This window comes from Rana temporaria, chromosome 7 (genome assembly GCF_905171775.1).
Source record: "Rana temporaria chromosome 7, aRanTem1.1, whole genome shotgun sequence".
In the NCBI taxonomy this organism is placed as follows: domain Eukaryota; kingdom Metazoa; phylum Chordata; class Amphibia; order Anura; family Ranidae; genus Rana; species Rana temporaria.
In genome coordinates this window covers 102,760,689-102,784,448 of record NC_053495.1, presented here as the reverse complement: position 1 = coordinate 102,784,448, position 23,760 = coordinate 102,760,689, and the positions used below count along the sequence as shown (strand labels likewise).

Here is a 23,760-nt window from a genome sequence, read left to right as displayed (position 1 = left end):
TAGGCCATACTTGGGGAGTACTATTCCACATCTCTACTCAATCAGGGGGCTCACTGTGGGCCATTTGGTATGCAAGAAGAATTTGTATCCAGACTTTTGTTTTTAAAAGACATTTTTTTTGAAGGGTGGAGGAATTTTCTGAAATGTTTTGCTATTTTTTGCTCTGTTCTGATAAATTGGCTTCAGTTAAACTTCCTGATCCTATTAAACCCAAAAATTGAATACAGGCAGTCTCCAGGTTACGAACAAAAAAGGTTCTGTAGGTTTGTTCTTAAGTTGAATTTGTATGCACGTTGGAATGGGTAAACTTTTTTAAGTGCAACACCAGCCAAAAAGTTATTTTCAAGATTTGTATTTGTATATTACAGCTTACCAATTATTCAATGTGGTGGCTGCATTTGTTTTTTTTTAAGGCTTTTTTCAGCTCTGTTTTTACCTGATGATCTGTCAAGCAACACCCTTCCTGGATATATCACCAGATGAACATGGTAGAAAGCAAGCCTAAAAAGGAAAACAAAATACAGCCATAACATTTGAAAATTGGTAAGCTGCAATATAATAAAATGTTTGCTTTCAAGTTAAACACACTGCTCCAGATGCAGCTCCTCTGAAAAATTGGGGTAATCTCAAGCGGACAACAAATGAAAAAGCAAAGTGGGCACAAACTAAGTGCAGTAGTATGAAACTTTTAGGGAAATAAAAATAAAAATAAAACAATAGGTTGGTTTGATAAAGAGGGCAGGGTCTTGGAAAAGTGTCACCATGGCTTCCCTGCTGTCCAAACCGTTGTTTTGAGATGTTACAGAGTTTGCCTTCAGGCATTGACGAGTTCCTGCTCTTTACAAGCGTTGACTTCAGACCAACAATGTGGAATGGACTGATGCTCCCATCAGGATTAGTCTGTATATGTTCTTTAACCTGAAACTCAAAGTAAGTGGCTATTTTTTCAATTTTTTTCTTCTTAAAGCGGATGGGCCAGTAAAAAATATATTAAAAGCCAGCAGCTACAAATACTGCAGCTGCTGACTTTTAATATTAGGACACTTACCTGTCCTGGAGTCCAGTGCCGTCCGCAGCAGAGGACGAGCGATCGCTCGTCTCTCTGCTGCTCCCCCCCCCCCCGCCATCCTCAGTGAGGGAACCAGGAAGTGAAGCGCTCCGGCTTCACTACCCGGTTCCCTACGGTGCATGCGCGAGTCGCGCTGCGCCCGCTGATTGGCTCACACGCTGTGTGCTGGGAGCCGAGTGTTCCCAGCACACAACGGGGGACAGACGGGAAGTCAGGAAAAACCCGTCTTTTGCCCGTGACGTGTGGCCAGAAGTGTGTGCAAATACCATTGGCTGGCGCTGCTGTCAATCACAGTGGAAGAAATGGCGTGCCGGGGGCAGGGCCGAGTGATACAGTCGGCGGCTACGGCCGCCGCTGTATCACGGGTGCGCGCTCGCAAAAGCTTTCCACCATGCGAGGGAGCTCGCATGAATGTCGAAAGCTTTTGCAAGGAGGAGCAGAGACAGCCGCCGAGGGACCCCAGAAGACACGGATCGGGGCCACTCTGTGCAAAACTAACTGCACAGCGGAGGTAAGTATAATATGTTTGTTATTTTTAAACCAAAAAAATCTTGCCTTTAGTGTCCCTTTAATACTACTGCACTCAGTCTGCGCCCTCTTTACTTTTGAATTCTCTAAATTTATATCCACTGCTTTAGCATTATTTTGGCAGACAAACCTTTCCTATATGTGGTTCAGCTATGTATTTAGCATTTAAATTCTACTAAATACATCCTAAAATCATAGAGACCAGTGTACAGAGCTTATTTTTTTTATTGACTTTTGTTTTGACCTCAGCTGACCTTAAACATCTGCAGGAATAGAGAAAGCAAACTTAACTGTTGAAAAAAAGGTAATATTTATATTTCCTTTTTGTGCATAAACAGAAAATATATACATTTGAATCCCCATTTGCACCACTGTACATAATTCACTTCTTATCCCAGTTTGGCCATTTTATATGCTAAACTGCAGTTTTACACATTTACTTGAAAACAGATTTCAGAGTACGGTAGCTCGTTACAGAATGCACCAGTAGCAGAGAGCCGTGCCTTCTACAAACAAAATCTAAACAAAATGCTGTTTAAAACAAAGTATTTGTGACTATCAAAATATACAATTTGAGGTGTAGACATTATGCAAACTTTAATTAAAAAATATCACACTATCTGTTGTGAATGCAAGTTATGGCAGTAAGTCCTTGGAGCCGAGATGGTTGGTTGTTCAAGAAATGTTTTACATTTAACAGTTCCACCTTTAGGGCATTTTATAAATCCATAATTTGCTCTCCAAATGCAGACATATATTTCAGAACCGTAGGTGTGATTTGTGCTTCACCATGTATCTAAAACAAAAAAAAAAAAAAAAAAAAAGTTTAGTTTACGTTCTGTATTAGAATTGCTCATTAAAGAAAATACCAACTTTCAAAATAAAAGCATGTGCATTAGTTACTTTTGGTTCCTAAAACATAAAAAAAAGTTAGGATACCTGTTTATATGAATCAGCAAATCATAATGAACACATATCTAACACAATGTGCACATAACTATTGAAATATATTAATAACAAAAAGGTCAGGTCTAAGCATGCAGGTCCTTTAACCACTTAAGCCCCGTACCATATTGCTGGTCAAAGACCAGGCCACTTTTTGCGATTCGGCACTGCGTCGCTTTAACGGACAATTGCGCAGTCGTGCAACGTGGCTCCCAAACAAAATTGGCGTCCTTTTTTCCCCACAAATTTGGTGGTATTTGATCACCTCTGCAGTTTTTAGTTTTTGCGCTATAAACAAAATAGAGCGACAATTTTGAAAAAAAATTATATTTAATTTTTTCTATAATAAATATCCCCCAAAAATATTTTTTCCCTCAGTTTAGGCCGATACGTATTCTTCATACATATTTTTCGTTTAAAAAAAAAATCGCAATAAGCGTTTATTGATTGTTTGCCCAAAAGTTACAGTGTTTACAAAATAGAGGATAGTTTAACATTTTTATTAATATATTTTGTTTACTAGTAATGGTGGCGATCAGCGATTTTTATCGGTACTGCGACATTATGGCAGACACTTCTGACACATGTTTGGGACCATTGGCATTTTTATAGCGACCAGTGCAATAAAAATGCATTGATTACTATAAAAATGCCACTGGCAGGAAAGGGGTTAACACTAGGGGGCGAGGAAGGGGTCAAGTATGTTCCCTGGGTGTGTTCAAACTGAAGGAGGGGGTGGACTGACTTGGGGAAATGACTGATTGCTGTTCATACATTGTATGAACAGATGATCGGGCATTTCTCCCCCTGACAGGACCGGGAGTTGTGTGTTTACACACACCGCTCCCAGTTCTCGCTCTGTAACGAGCGATCGCGGGTGCCCGGGAGTGATCACACCCGCCGGGCACACGCGTCGGTGTCAGGGGCGAGCGCCACTATTGGCTGAACGGCAAGATGACGTAGATCTACATGATCTCGCCCAGCGGAGCCGACCCGCCGCCGTATAACTGCGGCGGCTGGTCGGCAAGCAGTTAAAGAGTGGGTGACGGGACAGAAAAGGCAAATGTATTAAATAATTTTTTCAGTTCTGTGTATACAAAGGAGCATGATGCAGCTCATGTCCATATTGGGGATGGTATTGACACCGCCCCAAATGATCCCCAACAGCTCAAAAGTGATATGATCCAGAAAGATTTAGACAGAATAAAGGTGGATAAAGTACCTGGACCAAATGCCATCCAGACACAGATCCTGAAAGAATGGCGTTCCGTCATTTCAAGGCCATTGTTTCTAATTTTTAGGGACTCGTTAATGACAGCAATGGTACCGCTGGATTGGCTTAGGGCCAATGTGGTGTCTACATTTAAAAAGGGATCAAAGTCTTTACAAAGTAACTATAGTTAGTTACTAAACTGTTAGTTTAACCTCTATAGTCTAGAAGATACTGGAGAGTTTAGTAAAAGACCACATATATGAGTTCTTGCTGGAAATTTTTTTTTTTTTTTAGCAACAGACAGCATGGATTCATGAAAGACAGAATGTGTCAAACTGGCTAAAAAACTGAATCCAGAGAGGCATGGCTAATGATTCTGGCTCTAAATGGTCTAAGGCAGTGGTTCTCAACCTGGGGGTCAAATGATTTGCCAGGGATCACCGAATCCTGGGCTGTTTCTGAAGCCCGCACCACTCTCCCAGACATTTCGGGCCACCAGCAGGGCTGTTCCTGGAACCCGAGGCCGTCCTTGCAGACTCTTCGCAGCCGCCCATTCAGTTAGTGGAATGGCTTGGGTGCAGAGACTAGAGGTCAGCTGACTGGTGAGGAATGTGAAGTGGGAGGAGCCCCCATCTCCCGATTTCGGCATAGGTGTCACTGCTATGAGACACCACAAAGTCAGAGAAAAAGTGAGTAACACTACCTGTGATTATAGTTGCCATTAAAAGTCCTCACTACAGTTCTCGGATCAGCAGATGACCTTGATCAAGAGCACCCAAGTTGGCTGATCAGAACTTCCCCCAGCACTGCCACTCATCCCATTCCCCCAACCAAGGAGTAAGAGAAGGAATAAAAATAGAGATTACATGGAAGGGAGAGGAAAAGGAATAAAGAAAAAAAGGGAGAGAAAGAACATGGAAGACTGCTAGAGAGAGGGATATGATGGGGGAGGGGGAGAGAGAGAGAGAGAGAGAAAATAAAAAAACATCCTAAAATGTACCATAAGGGGTTTTAATACTGTACGAGTGGAAGGGACTCAGGAAGCGCTAAATGTCCATGGGTTAGGGGCACAAATTACTTGTCTTGCCTTGTGTCGACAACCCACAATACGAAAATGTTACTGTTAGGGGTCCCCACAAATTGGGAAGTTTTATCAAGGGGTCATGGCACTAGAGAGGTCGAGAACCACTGGTCTAAGGTAATCGGTGGTGTACCCCAAGGTTCAGTGTTGGGACACTTACTTTTTAATATCTTTATAAATGATATAGGGTCTGGGATTAAAAGTACCATTTCAGTGGTCATACCTAGCAATCGCTACAGTCCAAGCAGGGGCTGAAGGTTTTCACATCTGGCCTTTTCATTGCCTTTGCTCCCCTGAGTTGCATGTGGGGTATCTATACCCCACTTCAGTCTTTTTTGTTGCCTTCTCCCCTGGTAATAGATACAGATCCGTTGGTCTTACAGGTTAATTATCCATATTACTTTTTCCCAGGGCATCCACCAAGGGAGTCCTGGACGTGGCAACAAACGGTCTGTTTTTTGTTATATGGAGATTATGAATACATCTGGTGCCGCTCTAGTTTTAAAATGGCATCAGAAAGACCCCGGGTGGAGGGACCACTTCCCTGAGTCCAAGCATTGACAACTCAGGAAAGCCACTTGCCAATTTTTAACTCCCAGTATGTGGATAGAGAGAACGTGAATATTTTCCACCCAGGAGAGAATCAGACTCGCTTCAGTCAGGGCTGCCTGATGTCTTGTACCCTCTTGATTTACTGTATGTAGGCCACAGCCTATAGCACAGTCCAACTGGACCCTGCCTGGGAGACCAAGAGAGGGGTTAAGTGTAGAAGAGTCAGCCTTATAGCTCTCAGCTCCAGAATGTTGAAGAGCAGCATCAAGTCCTTTGGTGACAAGGTTCCCTGCATAGAGCTGGAAATCAACCTTGCTGGATACAAGTAGTGGGCAATCCAAAAAATGCATCTGCTTGTCCAACATCATGAGAATGTTGAGCTGCAAAGGTCTTCAGTGGAACTGAGCAAAGGGAAGGCCTTGAGAGAGGACACCATAAGGCTCAGGACCCTCACGCAGAAAAGAGTTGGGGGAACGCCTGGCTGACCTGGGACTGTCCAACAACTGAACCTCAGAGGCAATCATTTCCTGGGGAATGTTGTGTCCAAGACCAGCCCCAAATACTCCAGACAATAGGAAGGCTGAAGTGCAGACATCTTGAATCTTTCAGAAGAAGGTAGTCCAGGTACCCTGTGACATAGGTGCATTAAGATCTTAGCAGGGCCAGGAGCAGAGCAAGCACTTTTGTTTAGACTGTGGGTGTAAAGGGAGGCCTGAATGGCAGAGAAAAATCAATTTAAAGCATTTGTTCCACAGAAAAGTGAAAAAAATAATCGTTGGTTGGTGGAAAAGATAAGAATGTGAAGATAAGCATCTTGGATATCCACCAATGCCAGAAATTCCCCTAAATCGGAGAGCAGCAATGAAAGATCTTGCAAACTCCATACAGAATTTGGGGACATGCATAAACGTATTTATTATGGATTTCAGATACAAAATGGGGTAGATGTCTTTATTTGCTTTTGAAACTGAATAGGTTTGAGCGAAACCCTTCAAAAACTTTTCCTCTCGTGAAAGTGGGATTAACAGTCCTTGTTACTAAAGGCACAGGGCAGCCCACAAATATGCCTGTCTGAGGTGAATCTGGCAGATTGGAGGGTAGAAAATGAGGAAAGGGCAGGAAAAAAAAAAAAAAAACATTTTGTGGCACTCAGAAATTACAAATTGGATTCAGAGATCCAAGACGACCGATTCAAACTGGTGCAAATGCCCATAGACATCACCACTCTGAAAATTGAGGGTGCCCCTTCATGGCAAGAAGGGATTCTTTAGGGTCCAAGAGTCGTCTTCGTCTTGTGAAGAAAGGATGCATCTGCCTTTGACTTAAATAAGGACAATTGGGTGGTGCAAAAGGACCCCTATTTTGGTGAGAAGAGGTAGTGGCCATAGTAGTAGTAGGCTTAGAATGTTTTTTTGTGGGGTAAAAGTCTCTTCTCATCCAGTATTTCCTTGATAAATGTATCAAGTGATTCACCACAGACCTTTACCATTGAGAGATATGCATAAAAGTACTTTACATTTTAGGGCTCTGGCAAATTACTTTCAACAGCAAATTGTTTCAGCACAGGTCCTCAATTCATTTGCGCAGTCTAGTTAGCAACAGTCTGACAAATCAAAATACCTGCACCAGTTGATTTTAAGGCCAGGACCAGCGAGAGCAAGGGTTGCCTTCATATGCATTTTTAAAGTAGTTCCAAAGGCTTAACGTTTTTACATAATGCAGCCTGTTTATAGACTTAAGGTCTCTAAACACAGGCTGAACTGCGGGTGACATCGGCCAGTTGAATAAAGAACCGTCCGACATTTGGCCCATGTGTATGGCAGGTGGTAGCTTCATTACCCAATCTTGCTCTTTTCTTCCCTTGAAGAAAGAATTTTGTTACATTCCGAAACGTTGGGAACTGCTCTGTGGTCATTCCTGGTTTGGTCACCCCAGAAACCAACCCAAAGTTCCAGATATATGAGCCGTAGGGTAGCCATGTTTTAATTGCACTGTTTCTACGAGTTTTTAATTTTATAAAATGTGACTGATCACGATTTTCTTGTTTCTAATAAAGTTTTGTTGATTTTACTATATATCATTCTCAGTAAATTGTCTCTAAACTGCCTTAAAAGTCCAGTTGAGGTTATTTGTTCCGTATTTTGCATAAATTCTAAATGTGTGCTGTAATTCATTTAAAACACAACTTAACGACTTGCCTACCCAGACAAATCTGACCATTGTCTCCTACAAGTAAAAATCTACTAAGCTAGAAAATGACTTGGAAACTCCAATTATAATATATATTTTTTTTTAGCAGAGGCCCTATAGCATTAAATGACGAATGTTGCAAATTTTTTAATTACACGTGTTTTCAAACGCAATTTTTTCTTTAACCACTTCCCGACCGCCGCATGTATATGTACGTCCACAGAATGGCACGTACAGGCAAATGGGCGTACATGTACGTCCTTGCCTTCTAGTGGGTGGGGGGTCCGATCGGGACCCCCCCGCTACATGCGGTGGTCGGATTCCCTCGGGGAGCGATCCGGGACGACAGCGCGGCTATTCGTTTATAGCCGCTCCGTCGCGATCGCTCCCCGGAGCTGAAGAACGGGGAGAGCTGTATGTAAACACGGCTTCCCCGTGCTTCACTATGGCGCTGCATCGATCGAGTGATCCCTTATATAGGGAGACTAGATCGATGACGTCAGTCCTACAGCCACACCCCCCTACAGTTGTAAACACATACTAAGTGAACACTAACTCCTACAGCGCTCCCCCTGTGGTTAACTCCCAAACTGCAACAGTAATTTTCACAATAAACAATGCAATTTAAATGCATTGTTTGCTGTGAAAATGACAATGGTCCCAAAAATGTGTCAACATTGTCCGAAGTGTCCGCCATAATGTTGCAGTCACGAAAAAAATCGCTGATCGCCGCCATTAGTAGTAAAAAAAAAAACAATTAATAAAAATGCAATAAAACTATCCACTATTTTGTAAACGCTATAAATTTTGCGCAAACCAATCAATAAATGCCTATTGCGATTTTTTTTACCAAAAATAGGTAGAAGAATACGTATCGGCCTAAACGGAGGAATTTTTTTTTTTTTTACATATATGTTTTTGGGGGATATTTATTATAGCAAAAAGTAAAAAATATTGAATTTTTTTCAAAATTGTCGCTCTATTTTTGTTTATAGCGCAAAAAATAAAAACCGCAGAGGTGATCAAATACCACCAAAAGAAAGCTCTATTTGTGGGGAAAAAAGGACGCCAATTTTGTTTGGGAGCCACGTCGCACAACCGCGCAATTGTCTGTTAAAGCGACGCAGTGCCGAATCGCAAAACCTGGCCTGGGCATTTAGCTGCCTAAAGGTCCGGGGCTTAAGTGGTTAAAAAAAAAAAAACTTTACCCAATTTTTAAATATACAAGATACATAAAAACAAAGACAAATATAAGGAAGAGAGGAATTCTCCTCCAAATATAGGGATTTTTTAGGTGAGGTGCTGTTCGTGACCTACCCCCTTCTTTTTCTATAAATATACAAGATGTTATGTCGAGTAAATAGATACCTAACATGTCAGGCTTTAAAATTGTGTCTGCCCGTGGAATGGTGCCAAACTACAAAACTTTAAATTATCCATAGGCGACACTTTAACATTACCAGTTTAGAGAAACACAGGTCTGGCATGAGAAGTACTGCTCTGACATTCACGATGATGCCTCACATGTGTGGCATGATCACTGTTTACATTTGGGTGCGGGACTTGCATATGCGTTTGAATGTGTACTTAAGAACTTTAAAAAGTTTTGGATTAAAAACGTACACTGTCTCTATTACACAAATAACATCCCTTGATACTGCTACTCTTTTTTGAGAGATCTGGGGTATATTGGACCCCAAATCTTTCCTCTGGCCTCCCATGCAGCCGATCAGACACAGATCAATTTGAATCGTCTGCTTCCCAACCAGGTAAACAAAGCCAAAACTGGAAGTGAAAATCCTTGGTGGTTCCTGGAGTCACAGAGGGAGGGGAAAAAAAAACGTCAGTTTCTCTGTGTGTAGTGCTGCTGTCACCACCTGTCACAGGGAGGGGGAACCTACTTCTGCCACCTGCAGAAGTGATTGCATCATCCCTGTATAACCACCTCAATCCAAGGACGCCCTACGATATTGAGGTGCAAAACTGAAAAACATTGAGGCCAAGGACGATTGCCCCTCAGTTTTGTCCTTGTGCCATTTAATCCCTTTCGTGCCAATGACTGTTTATCTACCAGAAAAGACCATTGCTAACCAGACGCTAATCTTGAGTTTACTAGTATTTTTGGACCCTAGTACACTTTAATTTTATCGAGTGTCTCATCTTGGGTTTATGTAGTTTTGATACACCATTATGAATACACTGTACACATTTACATGCTTGTGTTTAGCTGGAATTTTTTGACACTGCGCAAATATTTCATTACGTATAGGTTATACACATTTCCGTAGGATTAGTATCGCAATTACTTTTTATAATACAATAAGTAATGCATCCCTGCCCTAGTCTGCAACTAAAATCCAGGACTAGAAATAAAAGCAAAACAAAAAATAGTAATGGTGCGCTGTTCTTTTAACCACTTCCCGACTGCCTGCCGTACATATACTGCAGCAAGGCGGCTCTATTACGCAAATAAGGTACCTGTACGTACGGGGGGGCGTCAATTAGCGGGCCCGCCGGATGCGATGTCCGCCGGCCACCCACGATCGCTCCCCACAGAGACAGAATGTCGGCCTGCCGATGTAAACAAGCAGGCCACGTGCTGTGAGGCATGGACACAGATTCATGTTCCTGATTAGCAGGAACACTAGATTAGAGCGCCCATGCAGTGAGCCCATTTCCCACTGCAGAAACACACTGAGAAAACACTGTTAACCCCTTTCCTGCCAGTATCATTTATATAGTGTCAATGCATATTTTTAGCACTGATCACCGTAATAATGTCACTGGTTCCTAAAAAAAAGTGTCCAAAGTGTCAGCTAGGTGTCAGATCTGTCCACCGCAATGTCGCAGTCCTGCTGATCACCATTAGAAGTAAAAAAAAATAAAAAATGCCATAAACACCTATTTTGTAGACGCTATACCTTTTGCATAAACCAATATATGTTTATTTGGAATTTTTACCAAAAATATGTAGCAGAATACATATTGACCTAAATTAAGGAAGAGATTTGAAACCGAAGAGGTGATCAAATACCACCGATAGCTCCATTTGTGGGAAATAAAGGATAATATTGTTTGGGTACAGCGTCGCAGAACCGTGCTATTCTCAGGTAAAGCAACGCAGTGCCGTATTGCAAAAAATGGCCTGGTCATTAGGAAAAAATCTTTCTGGGGCTGAAGTGGTTAAAGATGAACTGATGTGACCAAATAAGAGTAAACATTCCCAGTTGTCGATAGTTTTGATGAAATGCGCCAATCCAAAAGTACACAACGTCATCTGAACTGGCTGGATGAGCGATACCACTGCAAAAAGATACTGTTCATGCTTGAATTTCTTAATCTTGATGCAAGTGTAACTTTTACATTTTAATAAAATGTCTGGCTGTTTTACACTATGTGGTTTCTCCCTTCTCTATTTGATATACAAAAATTTCAGTTTTTTTATATGTACATTTGTTTTAAGTTCCATTTGTGCACTTTACTTGGACTAGGGTTTTTTTTTTCCACACATTTATTTTTCCTGGCTCTGCGTCATGCCATCACTGCAAGTCTACTTAGCCCTCTTGACCCTGAAAAGTAGTATAGAAAAGGGCAGGCAGTACCTGGTGACAGTATTCTTATTTTGGCCTCGCTCCAAACATTCCTGATGATTTCTATATATTCCCACGAGTCCCTGGAGGATGCGACATGGAGGAAGGCCAGACGGGCCATATGGTTTGAAGCACTGGTCTGCATGACTCTGCCTCAAAACAAGGCATATGTTCTATCCCATTTTCAGGAGGAACACTCTTTGGGAAAACGCTGGAGGATGCGATACGTCAAGAAGAAGTGCTCCACCAGACGCGTTTCCCCATACAAGGCATCGACTGGGAACGTGTCGGAGGAGTAATTCTTCTTGATGTCACCAAGTATCAGCTGGCTGGCTTGAGCCGCAGTTGTTTGAATGTACCGTTCACCATCTTTTTTGGATGTCAGTGCAAGTTGTCAAGAAAACTTTTCAATCAATTTTTAATACTGGAGTACTGCACCATGAAGCCTCTTTTCTATCATATGATTTATCTCACTGCTGGAATTTTACTGGTTATGGAAACTGTTGCAACTATAGGATAACCATACCATGGCAGATTTTGCTGTATTACTAGGATCCCTGTATGGGGTGTACCCATGAAGGAATATCCTTGATCTGAGCGATGCCTTTGATCTCTATAATTTGTGATCCAGTGAATCTAGAAAGCGCCGTTTGCTTTATTCTCTGGAAAGTAGTATCAAGCGATTTCTTCAGTGTCCCTTAAATTCGTTCACCACTGGAGCACCGTGTTTTGGACTTTTATTGTATTTTAAAATTGACACACACGTATAGTTTGGTTATGCACTTTTTCTCTTTATACCCATGTATTAGCTGAATATCCTGGCTATTAAAGTTGCAGCACCAGTGTATAGGGGGGTAGCGCAGATTTCACCATATACATTGTCTAATGCTCCGTCAAGAGATTAAAACATTTTCTGAAGCAGCACCTGGTGTCTATATTTGGCTCTTCCCTCCCTGGAATTGGCTAGTTAAATCCTGCAGTGATGGCATGACACAGAGCCAGGAAAAAAGCAGAAAATTGTTACCAAATACTTACCGTAATTTTACTTTCCTAGCTCGGGCTGAAATGCCAGTTCCTGGTGCGTCACTAGTTTTTTTTTTTTTACAAGAACACCGTCACCAGGTACTGCCTGCTTTTTTTACTACTTTTCAGGAAGGTCTCACTGGGGGTCAAGGGGGCGGAGTTCACTCGCAGTAATGGCATGACGCCGAGCCAGGAAAGAAAAATTACAGTAAGTATTTGGTAACAATTTTCCGTTATTAAAAAGTCAATTCATCATTTGCCACTATATTTAACTAATTTGGTTGATTCTATTCACTTCACCTGTTATTGCAGTATAAGGTCACATCAGTTCATCTTGGAGGGAACAGCGTATCAATACTATTTGTTTTCTTTATATAAAACAAAAGTGTCTTGTGGAAATGTAATTTGCTATAAAAACTATACAATAATTTATTGTATAACCAATTATCCACTGACTGAAACACTACTTTGTGTCTACCTTTTGATATCAGTATCTAGGAAAAAAATTAAAATCAATACAAGTACCTGTCCAAGGTCTCCCAAAATTTTAAGAAGACGGGTCTGTCCAGATGTCTTTTGTGGTAACTTAGTTCCAACAGTGTAACATCCCATTTTTGCACATTGGGGTCCAGTCGAACTTCATCATACTTGAGATGGAAGCCTCTAACTACAGAAAATTAGAGGTAAGCATTGGCAAGTTACAGCTATATTTGTATAATTTTACTTTAAAAAAAAAAAAAAGGCAAATTTAAGTGCTTAGATCAGATATATATTGTCTGGGCAAATAGACTGCCACACGAAAAAGCCATAAGTAGATTTAACAGATATGCCCATTACCTACAGTAATTCACAGGAGTACACCCCTCACATTTTTGTAAATATTTTATCTTTTCACGTGACAACACTGAAGAAATTACACTTTGTTATACAAGCTGTAAACTACTTTACATTATAGCAATGTAAATTTTCTGTCCCCTCAAAATAACTCAACTCGCCACTTATGTCTAAACCGCTGGCAACAAAAGTACACCCCTAGGTAAAAATTTCCAAATTAGACCTAATCTGCCATTTTCCCTCCCCGGTGTCAAGTGATTCAGTGTTACAAGGTTGCAGGTGTGTTAAATTGGGTGTCATCGCCCTCACTCTCTCATACTGGTTACTGGAAGTTCAACATGGTACCTGATGGCAAAGAACTCTGAGGATCTGAAAAAAAAAAAAAATTGTTGCTCTACATAAAGTTAGCCTAGGCTACAAGAAGATTGCCAAGACCCTGAAACTGAGCTGCAGTACGGTGGCCAAAACCATACAGCGGTTTAATAGGACAGGTTCCACTCAGAACAGGCTTCACCATGGTCGACCAGAGAAGTTGAGTGCACGTGCTCAGCGTCATATTCAGAGGTTGTCTTTGGGAAATAGACGTATGAGCACTGCCAGCATTGCTGCAGAGGTTGAAGGGGTGGGGGGGGTCAGCCTGTCAGTGCTCAGACCATACGCCGCAAACTGCATCAAATTGGTCTGCATGGCTGTCTTCCCAGAAGGAAGCCTCTTCTAAAGATTATGCACAAGAAAGCCTGCAAACAGTTTGCTGACAAGCAGACTAAGGACATGGATTACTGGAACCATGTCCGATGGTCTGATGAGACCAAGATAAACTTATTTGGTTCAGATGGTGCCAAGCGTGTGTCACGCAAATCAGGAGAGGAGTACAAAGACAAGTGTGTCTTTCCCTACAGTCAAGTATGGTGGTGGGAGTGTTGTGGTCTGGGGCTGCATGAGTGCTGCCAGCACTGGTGAGCTACAGTTCATTGAGGGAACCATGAATGACAACATGTACTGTGACATACTGAAGCAGAGCATGATTCCCCCTTCCTTCGGAGACTGGGCCGCAGGGCAGTACTCCAACAACAACCCCAAACACACCTAGAAGATGACCAATGCCTTACTAAAGAAGCTGGGGGTAAAGGGGATGGACTGGCCAAGCATGTCTCCAGGCCTAATCCCTATTGAGTATCTGTGGAGCATCCACCAGCTTTGTGATGTCATGGATGAGTGGAAAAGGATTGCAGTTCTGGTGAACTCCATGCCCAAGAGGGTTAAGGCAGTGATGGAAAATAATGGTGGCCACAGAAAATATTGACACATTGGACTCAATTTGCACACTTTTCACTTAGGGGTGTACCCACTTTTGTTGCCAGCGGTTTCAACATTAATGGCTGTGTTATTTTGAGGGGACAGCAAATTTAAACTGTTATACAAGCTGTACACTCTCTACTTTGCATTGTAGCAAAGTGTAATTTCTTCAGTGTTGTCACATGAAAAGATATAATAAAGTATTTACAAAAATGTGAGGGGTGTACTCACTTTTGTGAGATATTGTATATATTTCAGTGTTGAAAAATAAACCTTCAAAAGTAACGGCTTACTTTTTGCAAAGATGTCAACTGGAGATCCATCAGGCAATACCCATGGCCACCCTTTGAACTGCCAGGCAGGGCCCTGAACAAACACTGCAACCACACGGTCCCTTTAAATAAATAAAACAAACATTATATTACTGGCAGGACTAATAATATGAACTTTATGTCATGAAGGCAAATCCAAAAGGGAATGTTGCAGAAAAAGCAAGAAATACAAGCAACTTACTTATTTTCCTTAACGTTTCTAAGGATATGCTAAATGTTTTCAAGTTAAAATGGTATTGCCGCCATATTCACCTCTCCTCTTGCACAGCCACATTCCTCTTCTGCATTCAATCCACTTCCTGTGAGCCAAATGTCACAGACCCACCCCTGTGGGTGTTCCCTTAGACTTACAATACTACTGGTGCCCATCTATCACCTGCTGAATGTTTTGAGAAGCAGTAAGGACCGCCTACTACCAGACAAGAGTAAGAAGGAGCTGTGACATGTGACAGAGCAGACATTGGATTTAACGTATGAAGTGAATAAAAAAAAAAAAAAAACAGTCACGAGGGCAGGAAAATGGAGAAATCTGGCTTTAAATGTTAAGCAACAATAAAATAAAGCATCATAAGCAGTACAGCAAAACATAAATATTTAAAGCAGGACTGTCACGAACCTGAGCAATTCAAACTGAGTAAATTATATATAAAAAAAAAGGGGGAAACCCAAGTAGTCAAATGTCAAAAGATCAATAGAAAAAGGAAGATGGGGTTCACCTACGAATCTCAACTCGCCAACAACACCCCCACAACATATTTTCATACAATATCAGTTGCCATAGATGTGAATCTTCTGGTCTGTTTAGCATGTAGTTTTCATTGACAGCAGTTTATGAAATGTGTGCTTTTTCACTGTATGCTCAGTTTGTAATGACCAGCTTCATAACAGATTTACCTAAAACAAGTTCAAATATGTACAACTGCAACAAGAAAGATACGTGGAGCATATCCCTCCAGATAGCATGAGGGGCCGATTTAGGGTTTTGGAAGGCAAAATAACACAATGACAAAGAACATACCAGTCTTGAGGCAAAAGCTTCAGGGGCTGATCTATGACTCTATAAGGAACAGTCACGCTTATACTTGTACCACCAGGCTGCATTTGATCCTTTCGTCGTTGGATAAGAACCTCATTTTCCCTCTGACAACCTTGCTTCTTTTTTTCTTCTGAGGAAACAAATCTTTGGAAAAAATAAACAATTAATAACAAATAACAAGAGTTTAATTAGACAATAAAGTATAAAAAAAAAAAAAAAAGTTTGATTAAATCAACAGGGATAGCAGTATACTGTAGACTAATGGAGGATAAAACATTGACAAATGAATAAACTGTAGGCCAGCAGTGTAACCCTTCCTACTACTAGCATGCATCAGTATTGAAGCAAAGCAGTACAGAGCATGATCATAGACAGGGAAGGGTTTTATTTTTACATGGCTTTTATTTTTATTTTTTTGCAATTTTAATGTGGTCACAAGAAATGTAAACCTCACTTGTGACAGCAATGATTTGTTCAGCGCTGTTAGATGGCAACACTTGCATGAGTGCGGGACCTTGTACCTGATCATAACCATTTGACCTACATACCCATTTATTTGGGGAAACCTCAAGCAGAGAACATACTCCCACAGTAGAGCTATGTTGTTAAGGTGGTAGTGATGTCCATCATGACTTCATCTGTAAAACTTAGCAGTTATGTCATTTTTTTTTTAGATGTGGGATTCTGGCAGGCTTATGTCGTCATTGTGACATCAGGGGGTGGATCATAACTCTTTTTTGGCTTTTGATTGGTGGTTCTTTAAATAACATTCTGTATTGCACTGCACTTGTCACCTGCCCGGTGAAGGGGCCCTGTGTGGCTCAATAACTCCGCCATTTTAATGATATTGCTCACTGAAAAGCTTTGGACCCATTTTGGAGATCCTGGTGTGCCGGTCGCTAAAGCACTCATCTACACCTAAAGCCAGTTTAAGGAACGCGCGTATTGGGAATAGTGCACATTATCGGCAGGCCCAGGACTCACACAAAAGCTGGAATAATAGGAACATGAAGTATTCCACAGAAGCTAAGAAGTATCCCTGCTGAAGGGAGGCGACGGCAGATCTGGTGGACTACATCCAGAAAGCCTAGACTCCAAAAAAAAAGCAATAAAGGATTTAAGATTTAAAAGTGGAAGTCCATGCAAAATCTAAAATTCCTGCATCTAGACACCAGAGATTATACATACCTTTTTGGAAGCCGATGTGACCCGCTCCACCCCGATCTCCAGTGCCAGAAGCTCTGCAGAAGACACGGAGGAAAACGGCTGTGAAATGACAGGGAAGCGATGTCACCAATAGAGTTACTATGGTGCTGCCGTTGTCCTCTGTCTCCTCTGCACCTACCAATAGTCGGAGCAGGTCAGATTGACATTCAAAAAAGGTATGTATACTCATTTATTTCTTTACAGGGATAGAGAGGTTAGTGTTAGATCCCTGGTGGCTATAGATTTAGGGATTTTAGATTTTACATGGACTTCCACTTAAGATAGGGTGGATAACCACTTTAAGATGGTGAACTGAAACTGTTCTGTCAAAAAGGACAGCAACTGGCGCAATAGCATTCAGAAATTGATGCACCACTAAGAGATCCAGATACAACTTTTTTCATGTAAAAGTCAGTGATAGAGTTGCCCTTTAAACTTCTTTGTTCTTTAATTTTTGATAGAGTTACTCTAAGATTCTCCGTTTTGCCTAGTTTCTCATCCTCTCATTGTTCTGCTTGACGCTTATGTCCGATAAATGTAACTAAATGATAACCTTGGCAGGGCGTTCTATAAGCCAAACTACGCAAATAATTTCTGATAAGGCACATACTTTGGCTGAAAACACTATTTCCCACAGGAAAGCTAGAACAATGGCTAGTGTTTTAGATGATTTATTCCTCACTTAAATAGGCTAATATATATACGCCTTTTGTAAACATGTATTATTTGTATGGGTTAAAGGGCCATATTTTACCTGCCCACTTGTTTACCTATACAAATTTGAAAACCATGAATAAAGCTTGAAATACGATTCAGAATACCATCTTGACTGAAATTAACCCTTACAGTCAGGGGTACAGTCCAAGTGATCAATGCATTTCAGGGATCCAAGTGTGACCCTTTTCCTCAGTACTAGAAAAAAACTCAAGATATCCCTACAAATCTGATATTGATAATATACCCTCCACTGGGTCTGAGTTTAAGTGGTTGTAAAGGCTTAAGGTTTTTTTACCTTCATGCATTCTAAGCAACAGGTGCACTGCTACTCAGGAGTAATAGCAGTAGACTGACTTCAGGGGGCAAGCTTATTGGTCAAGGATTGGAACAACTCAGAATTGGAGTTTCCGCAGCTGAAAGCTCAAATGACACTAGACTGCTGGAAAGTCAGATCTAGAAGTTTGTACCTTCTGTGATCCAAGTCAGCAAAGAACTGAGTCATTCGGGTCCTAAAGTCTTGCATGACCATAATAAAAACCTTGACTGAAAGGGTAGAGAGCAGAGGATGCATTCAAACCCGATTACCTCTGCATAACCCCAGGTTGCAGACACTAGCACCATCAGCAGATTCACTGCAAGCCCCAGAGCCATTGACAGAATGTTAGTTTGCAGCACCTGGAACAGTAAGACTGTCCCTTCCATATCTAGAATCAGATACACTATATTGTCAAAAGTTTTGGGGCGCTTGCCTTTACACACACACAAAATGTAATGACGTCTTAGGTCAGCAGGGTTCAATGTTGAGTGGGCCCACCCTTTGCAGCTACAACAGCTTCAACTGTTCTGGGAAGGCTGTCCACAAGGTTTAGGAGTGTGTCTTTGGGAATGTTTAACTATTCTTCCAGAAGCACATTTGTGAGGTCAGGCACTGATGCTTTGTGCACTGGTCCAAATCATTTGATGGAGGGGAGATTATGGTGTGGGGTTTTTTTTAGGGAACACTTTAAGAAATCAGCATACCATAACATTTTGGACAATTTCACGCTCCCAACTTTATGGGAACAGTTTGGGGATGGCCGCTTGCTGAAAGTGACGGGGGGTAAAATTCCTGCTGCAACTGCAAATCAAATATTGCAGCAGTGGCATCTGTACACCTCCAGCTGCTAACTCTTTAGCTTAAATGGGGGAAGTGATAGGGAGCGGTAAAATGAGGCTTAGCAGCATGTTTTATTTCCCCTAACCGCAAGTGTAGACGACCCAAAGCTAGGTACACACTGTTGCAGGTGGTTGCATGTGCGGGACAGCGTGTACATGACACCAATTCCCACAACCACCTGTAGAAAAAATTCCCTGTTTTTTTACAGACACACAAGGCTGCCATTTATTCTTATTAGCACAATCACGCCTCTGAAAATGCAGCACAATTTAATATGTGCAAAAACATAATGAAATTTCCCCTGCGGCTGTGTTTTCATGGAGGTGCAGGGACCTTTTTTGCTGTGTTTCCTGCAGGTACAGTAGCCCATTTAAATGAATGGGCTACTGTGCCCACACAAATGTGAGTCATAGCAAACACATTGGTGTGAACCCGACATAATAGTCAGCTAAAAAGGAAATACATATAGCACAGAAAGTAACTTTAAAATATATTTTCACTGAGTGCTCTCCTTTTTAGAAAACATATTGACAGTGCTCTGCTGGAAACAGCAGGACATAGTGGCATTGCACCTGTAGTTCTTCTGTGTTCTTGGGTTTAGTCTCTGCATCATCTCCTGTCAGCCCACCACATGCATTGCTTTAGTATTCTTAGCTCTGTTGGGGATGCAGTACTGACATGTTCTGCATCTTCTGCCGCCTTCTATCGCCGCCCACCACCTGTAGCACTTCCCTAGACTATGTTCTACAGGCCTGATAGGAGGTGCGCGGGGACATAAGATGCTGAAAATGCCGGGACTCCAACTGGACAGAGCTAATACAAAAGCAATGCAAATGATGGGCAGGCTGACAGCCTAAGACAAAAGCAGACAAAAGATACCAGAACTCAATCCGAGCAATCGTAAGCATACTAAAGCCTTGGAGTTGTTGAACGGGGAGTCGGTGACAGAAGTTGACACTTTCAATCCTGCAGGAGGAACTGAATCAGCCACTGCGCCCCCTTTAACACTACACCCGGGGCGGGCAGGTGACCCTTCAGTTTCCCCCCTTGTGTACTGACCCTGCCTGACATGTTGAGACTGTGTCCGGGTATCAGGAGGACAACCACCCAGGCACAAGTGTCAAAACCCGGACTGTCCGGGTCATTCCCGTACAGGTGGCAACCCTAGGTGTTTCTCTGCAGCAGGGACTGGAGCACTTGTCAGGATGGAAGCAAAAATGGAGTCGCAGAAATGGATGAGGCAAAATAGCAATCAAAATCTAGTCAATGGGAAAAAGGCTTACCTTCCAATATGACAATGACCCAAAGCACACAGCAAAAATGTCCTTGCATGGTGTAGTTCAGAGCACAGACTTACATCACATTGAAAATATGTGGAATGACTAAGGCCCCTGTCACACTGGGGCGGGAGGTGCGCTGACGGTATAGCGCCTCTGCAGAGGAGAATTGCCGGCAGTATTACCGTGGTGTCCCATTGTTTTCAATCAGAAGGAGCGGTAAACACACAGCTCCAAAGATGCTTGGGCTTGAACATGTTAGTGTTCTAGCTTTCGCTTGGATGTTAAAAGTTGCACTAGTAAATACAGCTGGATAAAAACAAAAATTGCGTCTGTCTTCATTTTAGGCAGCAAAGCAACAAAATGTAAATATTTTTTTTTGGGGGGGGGGGGGGTGCGATTCTTTTCTATACCCACTGTAAATTTTAGCACTGCCATATAAACTTCTCTGAAACAGTGGACAAACCAGTGTTCCATGATGTGTGTGCGGCCACAAGTTGCTAAAAAAAATTGATATAACAAAAAAAAAAAAAAAAAAAAGTGACAGCAATGCCAAGCCGACCTAGATTTTCTATAGGCGCCAACGTTAAATATTACTGAAGCCGCACCATGCCAAGCTAAGAATTTACATAAATGCCAATGTTACGGCAGTGGTGCCATGTCAAGCTAACCAAGAGCCAATGCAAAACCGTAAATAACACCCACGGCCTCTAAAGGAGGAAATTAAAATTAGATAGAAGCATAAATCGGGTAAGTGAACAGAAAAAAAAAATCAATGATCCACATTAGTGCTGCATGGTGAGGAGTGAAAAATGTGGGTGGAACTCCGCTTGAATACTTTCGTTACAATTATTACTCACAAGCACTTTTTGGAACACACTTATTACAATAGTGGTATTTTAAGACAAAATTATAAATATTCAGAACTGTGGCAAGATCAAAAGGAAAAGGAACCAAGTATTGGAAAGACACCCAAGCATAAAATATCAGTGAATCTCAGTTCTCAAATATCAGTAATTTTTAGTTGTTGTGATCATCTTCAAAAATATGCATTAAAATTAAGAACTGCGGAAACCACAAACCATAACTACTACAGTATTTCAACAAAAAAAAAAGAACTAAAGTAAATATATTTCAATGCAAACACTCTGAAATTGCAAGTTAACCACTTAAGCCCCAGAGCACTTTTTGCGATTCGGCACTGCGTGGTCGTGCAACGTTGCTCCCAAACAAAATTGATGACTTTTTTTCCCCACAAATAGCTTTCTTTTGGTGGTATTTGATTTTTTGCGCTATAAACAAAATATTGAAATTTTACTATAATAAATATCCCCAAAAATATATATTAAAAAAATTCCCTCAGTTTAGGCCGATACGTATTCTTCTACATATTTTTTTCAAAAATAAAAATAGTGAAGTTTTTATTATATATATATATATATATATATATATATATATATATATATATATATATATATATATATATATATATATATATATATATATATATATATATATTTACTAGTAATGGCGGCGATCAGCGATTTTTCTCGTGACTGCGGCATTACACTATTTTGGGACCACTGACATTGATACAGCGATCAGTGCTATAAAAATGTAGATTACTGTAAAAATTACATTGGCAGTGAATGATGTTAAGTGTATCCTAGGGAATGCTTCTAAGTGTAGGGGGGATGGGATGCCATAATCCTGGTAATTTTTATCCACGGCCAGCAACCCTTTTTCACATAAAAGTGGTCTCAGTCGATTTTTGGAGGAAGGTCTGGTGTCAAGATAGGCAGCAAAGAAACCACTTCTCTCCAGGAGAAACATCAGAGGCAGACAAATTCTGCAAAAAGGGAATGGACTGCTGATGACTGGGGTAAAGTCATCTTCCCTGATGAATCCCCTTTCCGATTGTTTGGGGCATCTGGAAAAAAACCTTGTCCAAAAAAAAGAAAAAGGTGGACGCTACCATGAGTTTTGTGTCATGCCAACAGTAAAGCATCCAGAGACCAATAATGTGTGGGTTCATTCACATTTTTTTCTAAGGACACAGCCATGAACAAAGAATGGTAAAAAAACAAAAACATCTTCTGAGAGAAACTTCTCCCAACCATCCAAAAAGAGTTTGCCATAAGGCAAAAGTGAGTGGCTTGGGGAACAAAACATCGACATTTTGGTTCCATGTCCAGGAGACTCCCCAGACCTTAATCCCATGTGAGAACTTGTAGATAATCCTCAAGAGGTAGCTAAAAAAAAAAAAAAAAAAAAAAACCCCCACAAATTCAGACAAACTCCAAGCATTGATTATTTAAGAATGGGCTTCCATCAGTCAAGATGTGGCCCTGAAGTTGATTGACAGTATGCCGGGGCAAATTACAGGTCTTGAAAAAGGGTCAACACTGCAAATTGACTTAAAGTGGAGTTCCACCCTTTTTTAGTTTATTTAAAGTCAGCAGCTACAAAAAGCACAGCTGCTGATTTTTTTTTATAAACCGGCACTTATCTGCCCCACGGTCCTCGGTTCCCGCCATAGTAGCTGTGGGCGAGTAGCGCTGCACGCTCCTATTGGCCAGCCGATCTTCTGGGTCCAGAGTTGTTTCCCAGAAGATCACTGGCAGAGAGGCCGCCTAGGCGGTCAAAAAAAAGAAGCGCGACAGGAAGTCCTACTAGAAGAAGGGTACACATTCTCTCCCCCCCCCCCCCCAAAAAAAACAATTACATGGCAAATGTGGAGAGGAGTGCTTAAAGTGGAAGTTCCACTTTTGGGTGGAACTCTGCTTTAATGCAATTGTCAATAAAAGCCTTTGACACTTATGAAATGCTTGCAATTATACTTCAGTGTAACATCTGACAAAAAACAAACACTGAAGCAGAAGACTGAAAAATATTTGTGTCTCAAATTTGCAAATGAGTGCACATACATGTGCGTACACATGAACGGAAACAATCTCAGCATGCATGGAATTTATGTACAGAAAGTGTCCAGGGCATTTTAACAGTGCAGTGACCAAGCTCTCAAAATGATGGTGGTATAAGTACTGGGGCCCAAGCATGGGTCCCAGCTGCTGATCCTGCCAAGTGACTTGTAAGCTCCTTGAGTGCAGGGACTGACGTGAATGTACAATAGATATGTAAAGCACTGTGAAAATGAATGGCATTGTATAAGTACATGTAAGTTAGCTTTTTTATTTTTATATGCAGGGTAGATCTCAAATCTACAGCAGCTTTCAGTACTCTGTATGCCAAGCAAAGAGCCAACATTTCCTGGTACAGTAAAACCTTGATTTGAGTGTAACTTGGCTTGAGAGCATTTTGCAAGACAAGCAAAAAAATGTATTTTGATTTGATATACAAGTGATGTCTTGATATAAGAGATAGCATCATGTCACAACTGAGTATAAAATAGAAGAGAGGCACCTCTAAGTGTAGAAACATGGTTACATTTAAATGAAGGTACAACATTTAGAAACTCACATGGTTTAGGATTAAGAGGCACATATAAGTATGCAGGCATCCGGGGTAAAGCGATCCACATAGACTATCCTCCACACTGCCATTGATGTCGTCCCTTCCACGAACGGCTCAAATCTCGCTTTCAGAACGCTCTACAGGAGGGTAGTCTCCCCGGTCATGATTGCAGACCGACATTGGTGAGAGACGGCAGTGAGGACGACGGTCTATGTGGATCGCTTTACCCCGGATGCCTGCA

The 23,760-nt window shown here is 41.4% G+C and overlaps 1 protein-coding gene across 1 annotated transcript in view; it reads right to left on the bottom strand.

Moving 5' to 3' along the window:
• Window positions 1-1,804: 1,804 nt before the first annotated feature.
• The window catches only part of CDC73 (cell division cycle 73), a 150,907-nt gene continuing 128,951 nt past the window's right edge, over window positions 1,805-23,760 (bottom strand). The window contains exons 14-17 of the mRNA XM_040359812.1: window positions 15,672-15,833; window positions 14,615-14,715; window positions 12,717-12,858; window positions 1,805-2,393 (exon numbers count right to left, since the gene is read on the bottom strand). Of these exons, the coding sequence (XP_040215746.1) occupies window positions 2,357-2,393; window positions 12,717-12,858; window positions 14,615-14,715; window positions 15,672-15,833 (442 nt within the window). The 3' untranslated portion in view covers window positions 1,805-2,356. The remainder of the gene's footprint in view (window positions 2,394-12,716; window positions 12,859-14,614; window positions 14,716-15,671; window positions 15,834-23,760) is intronic.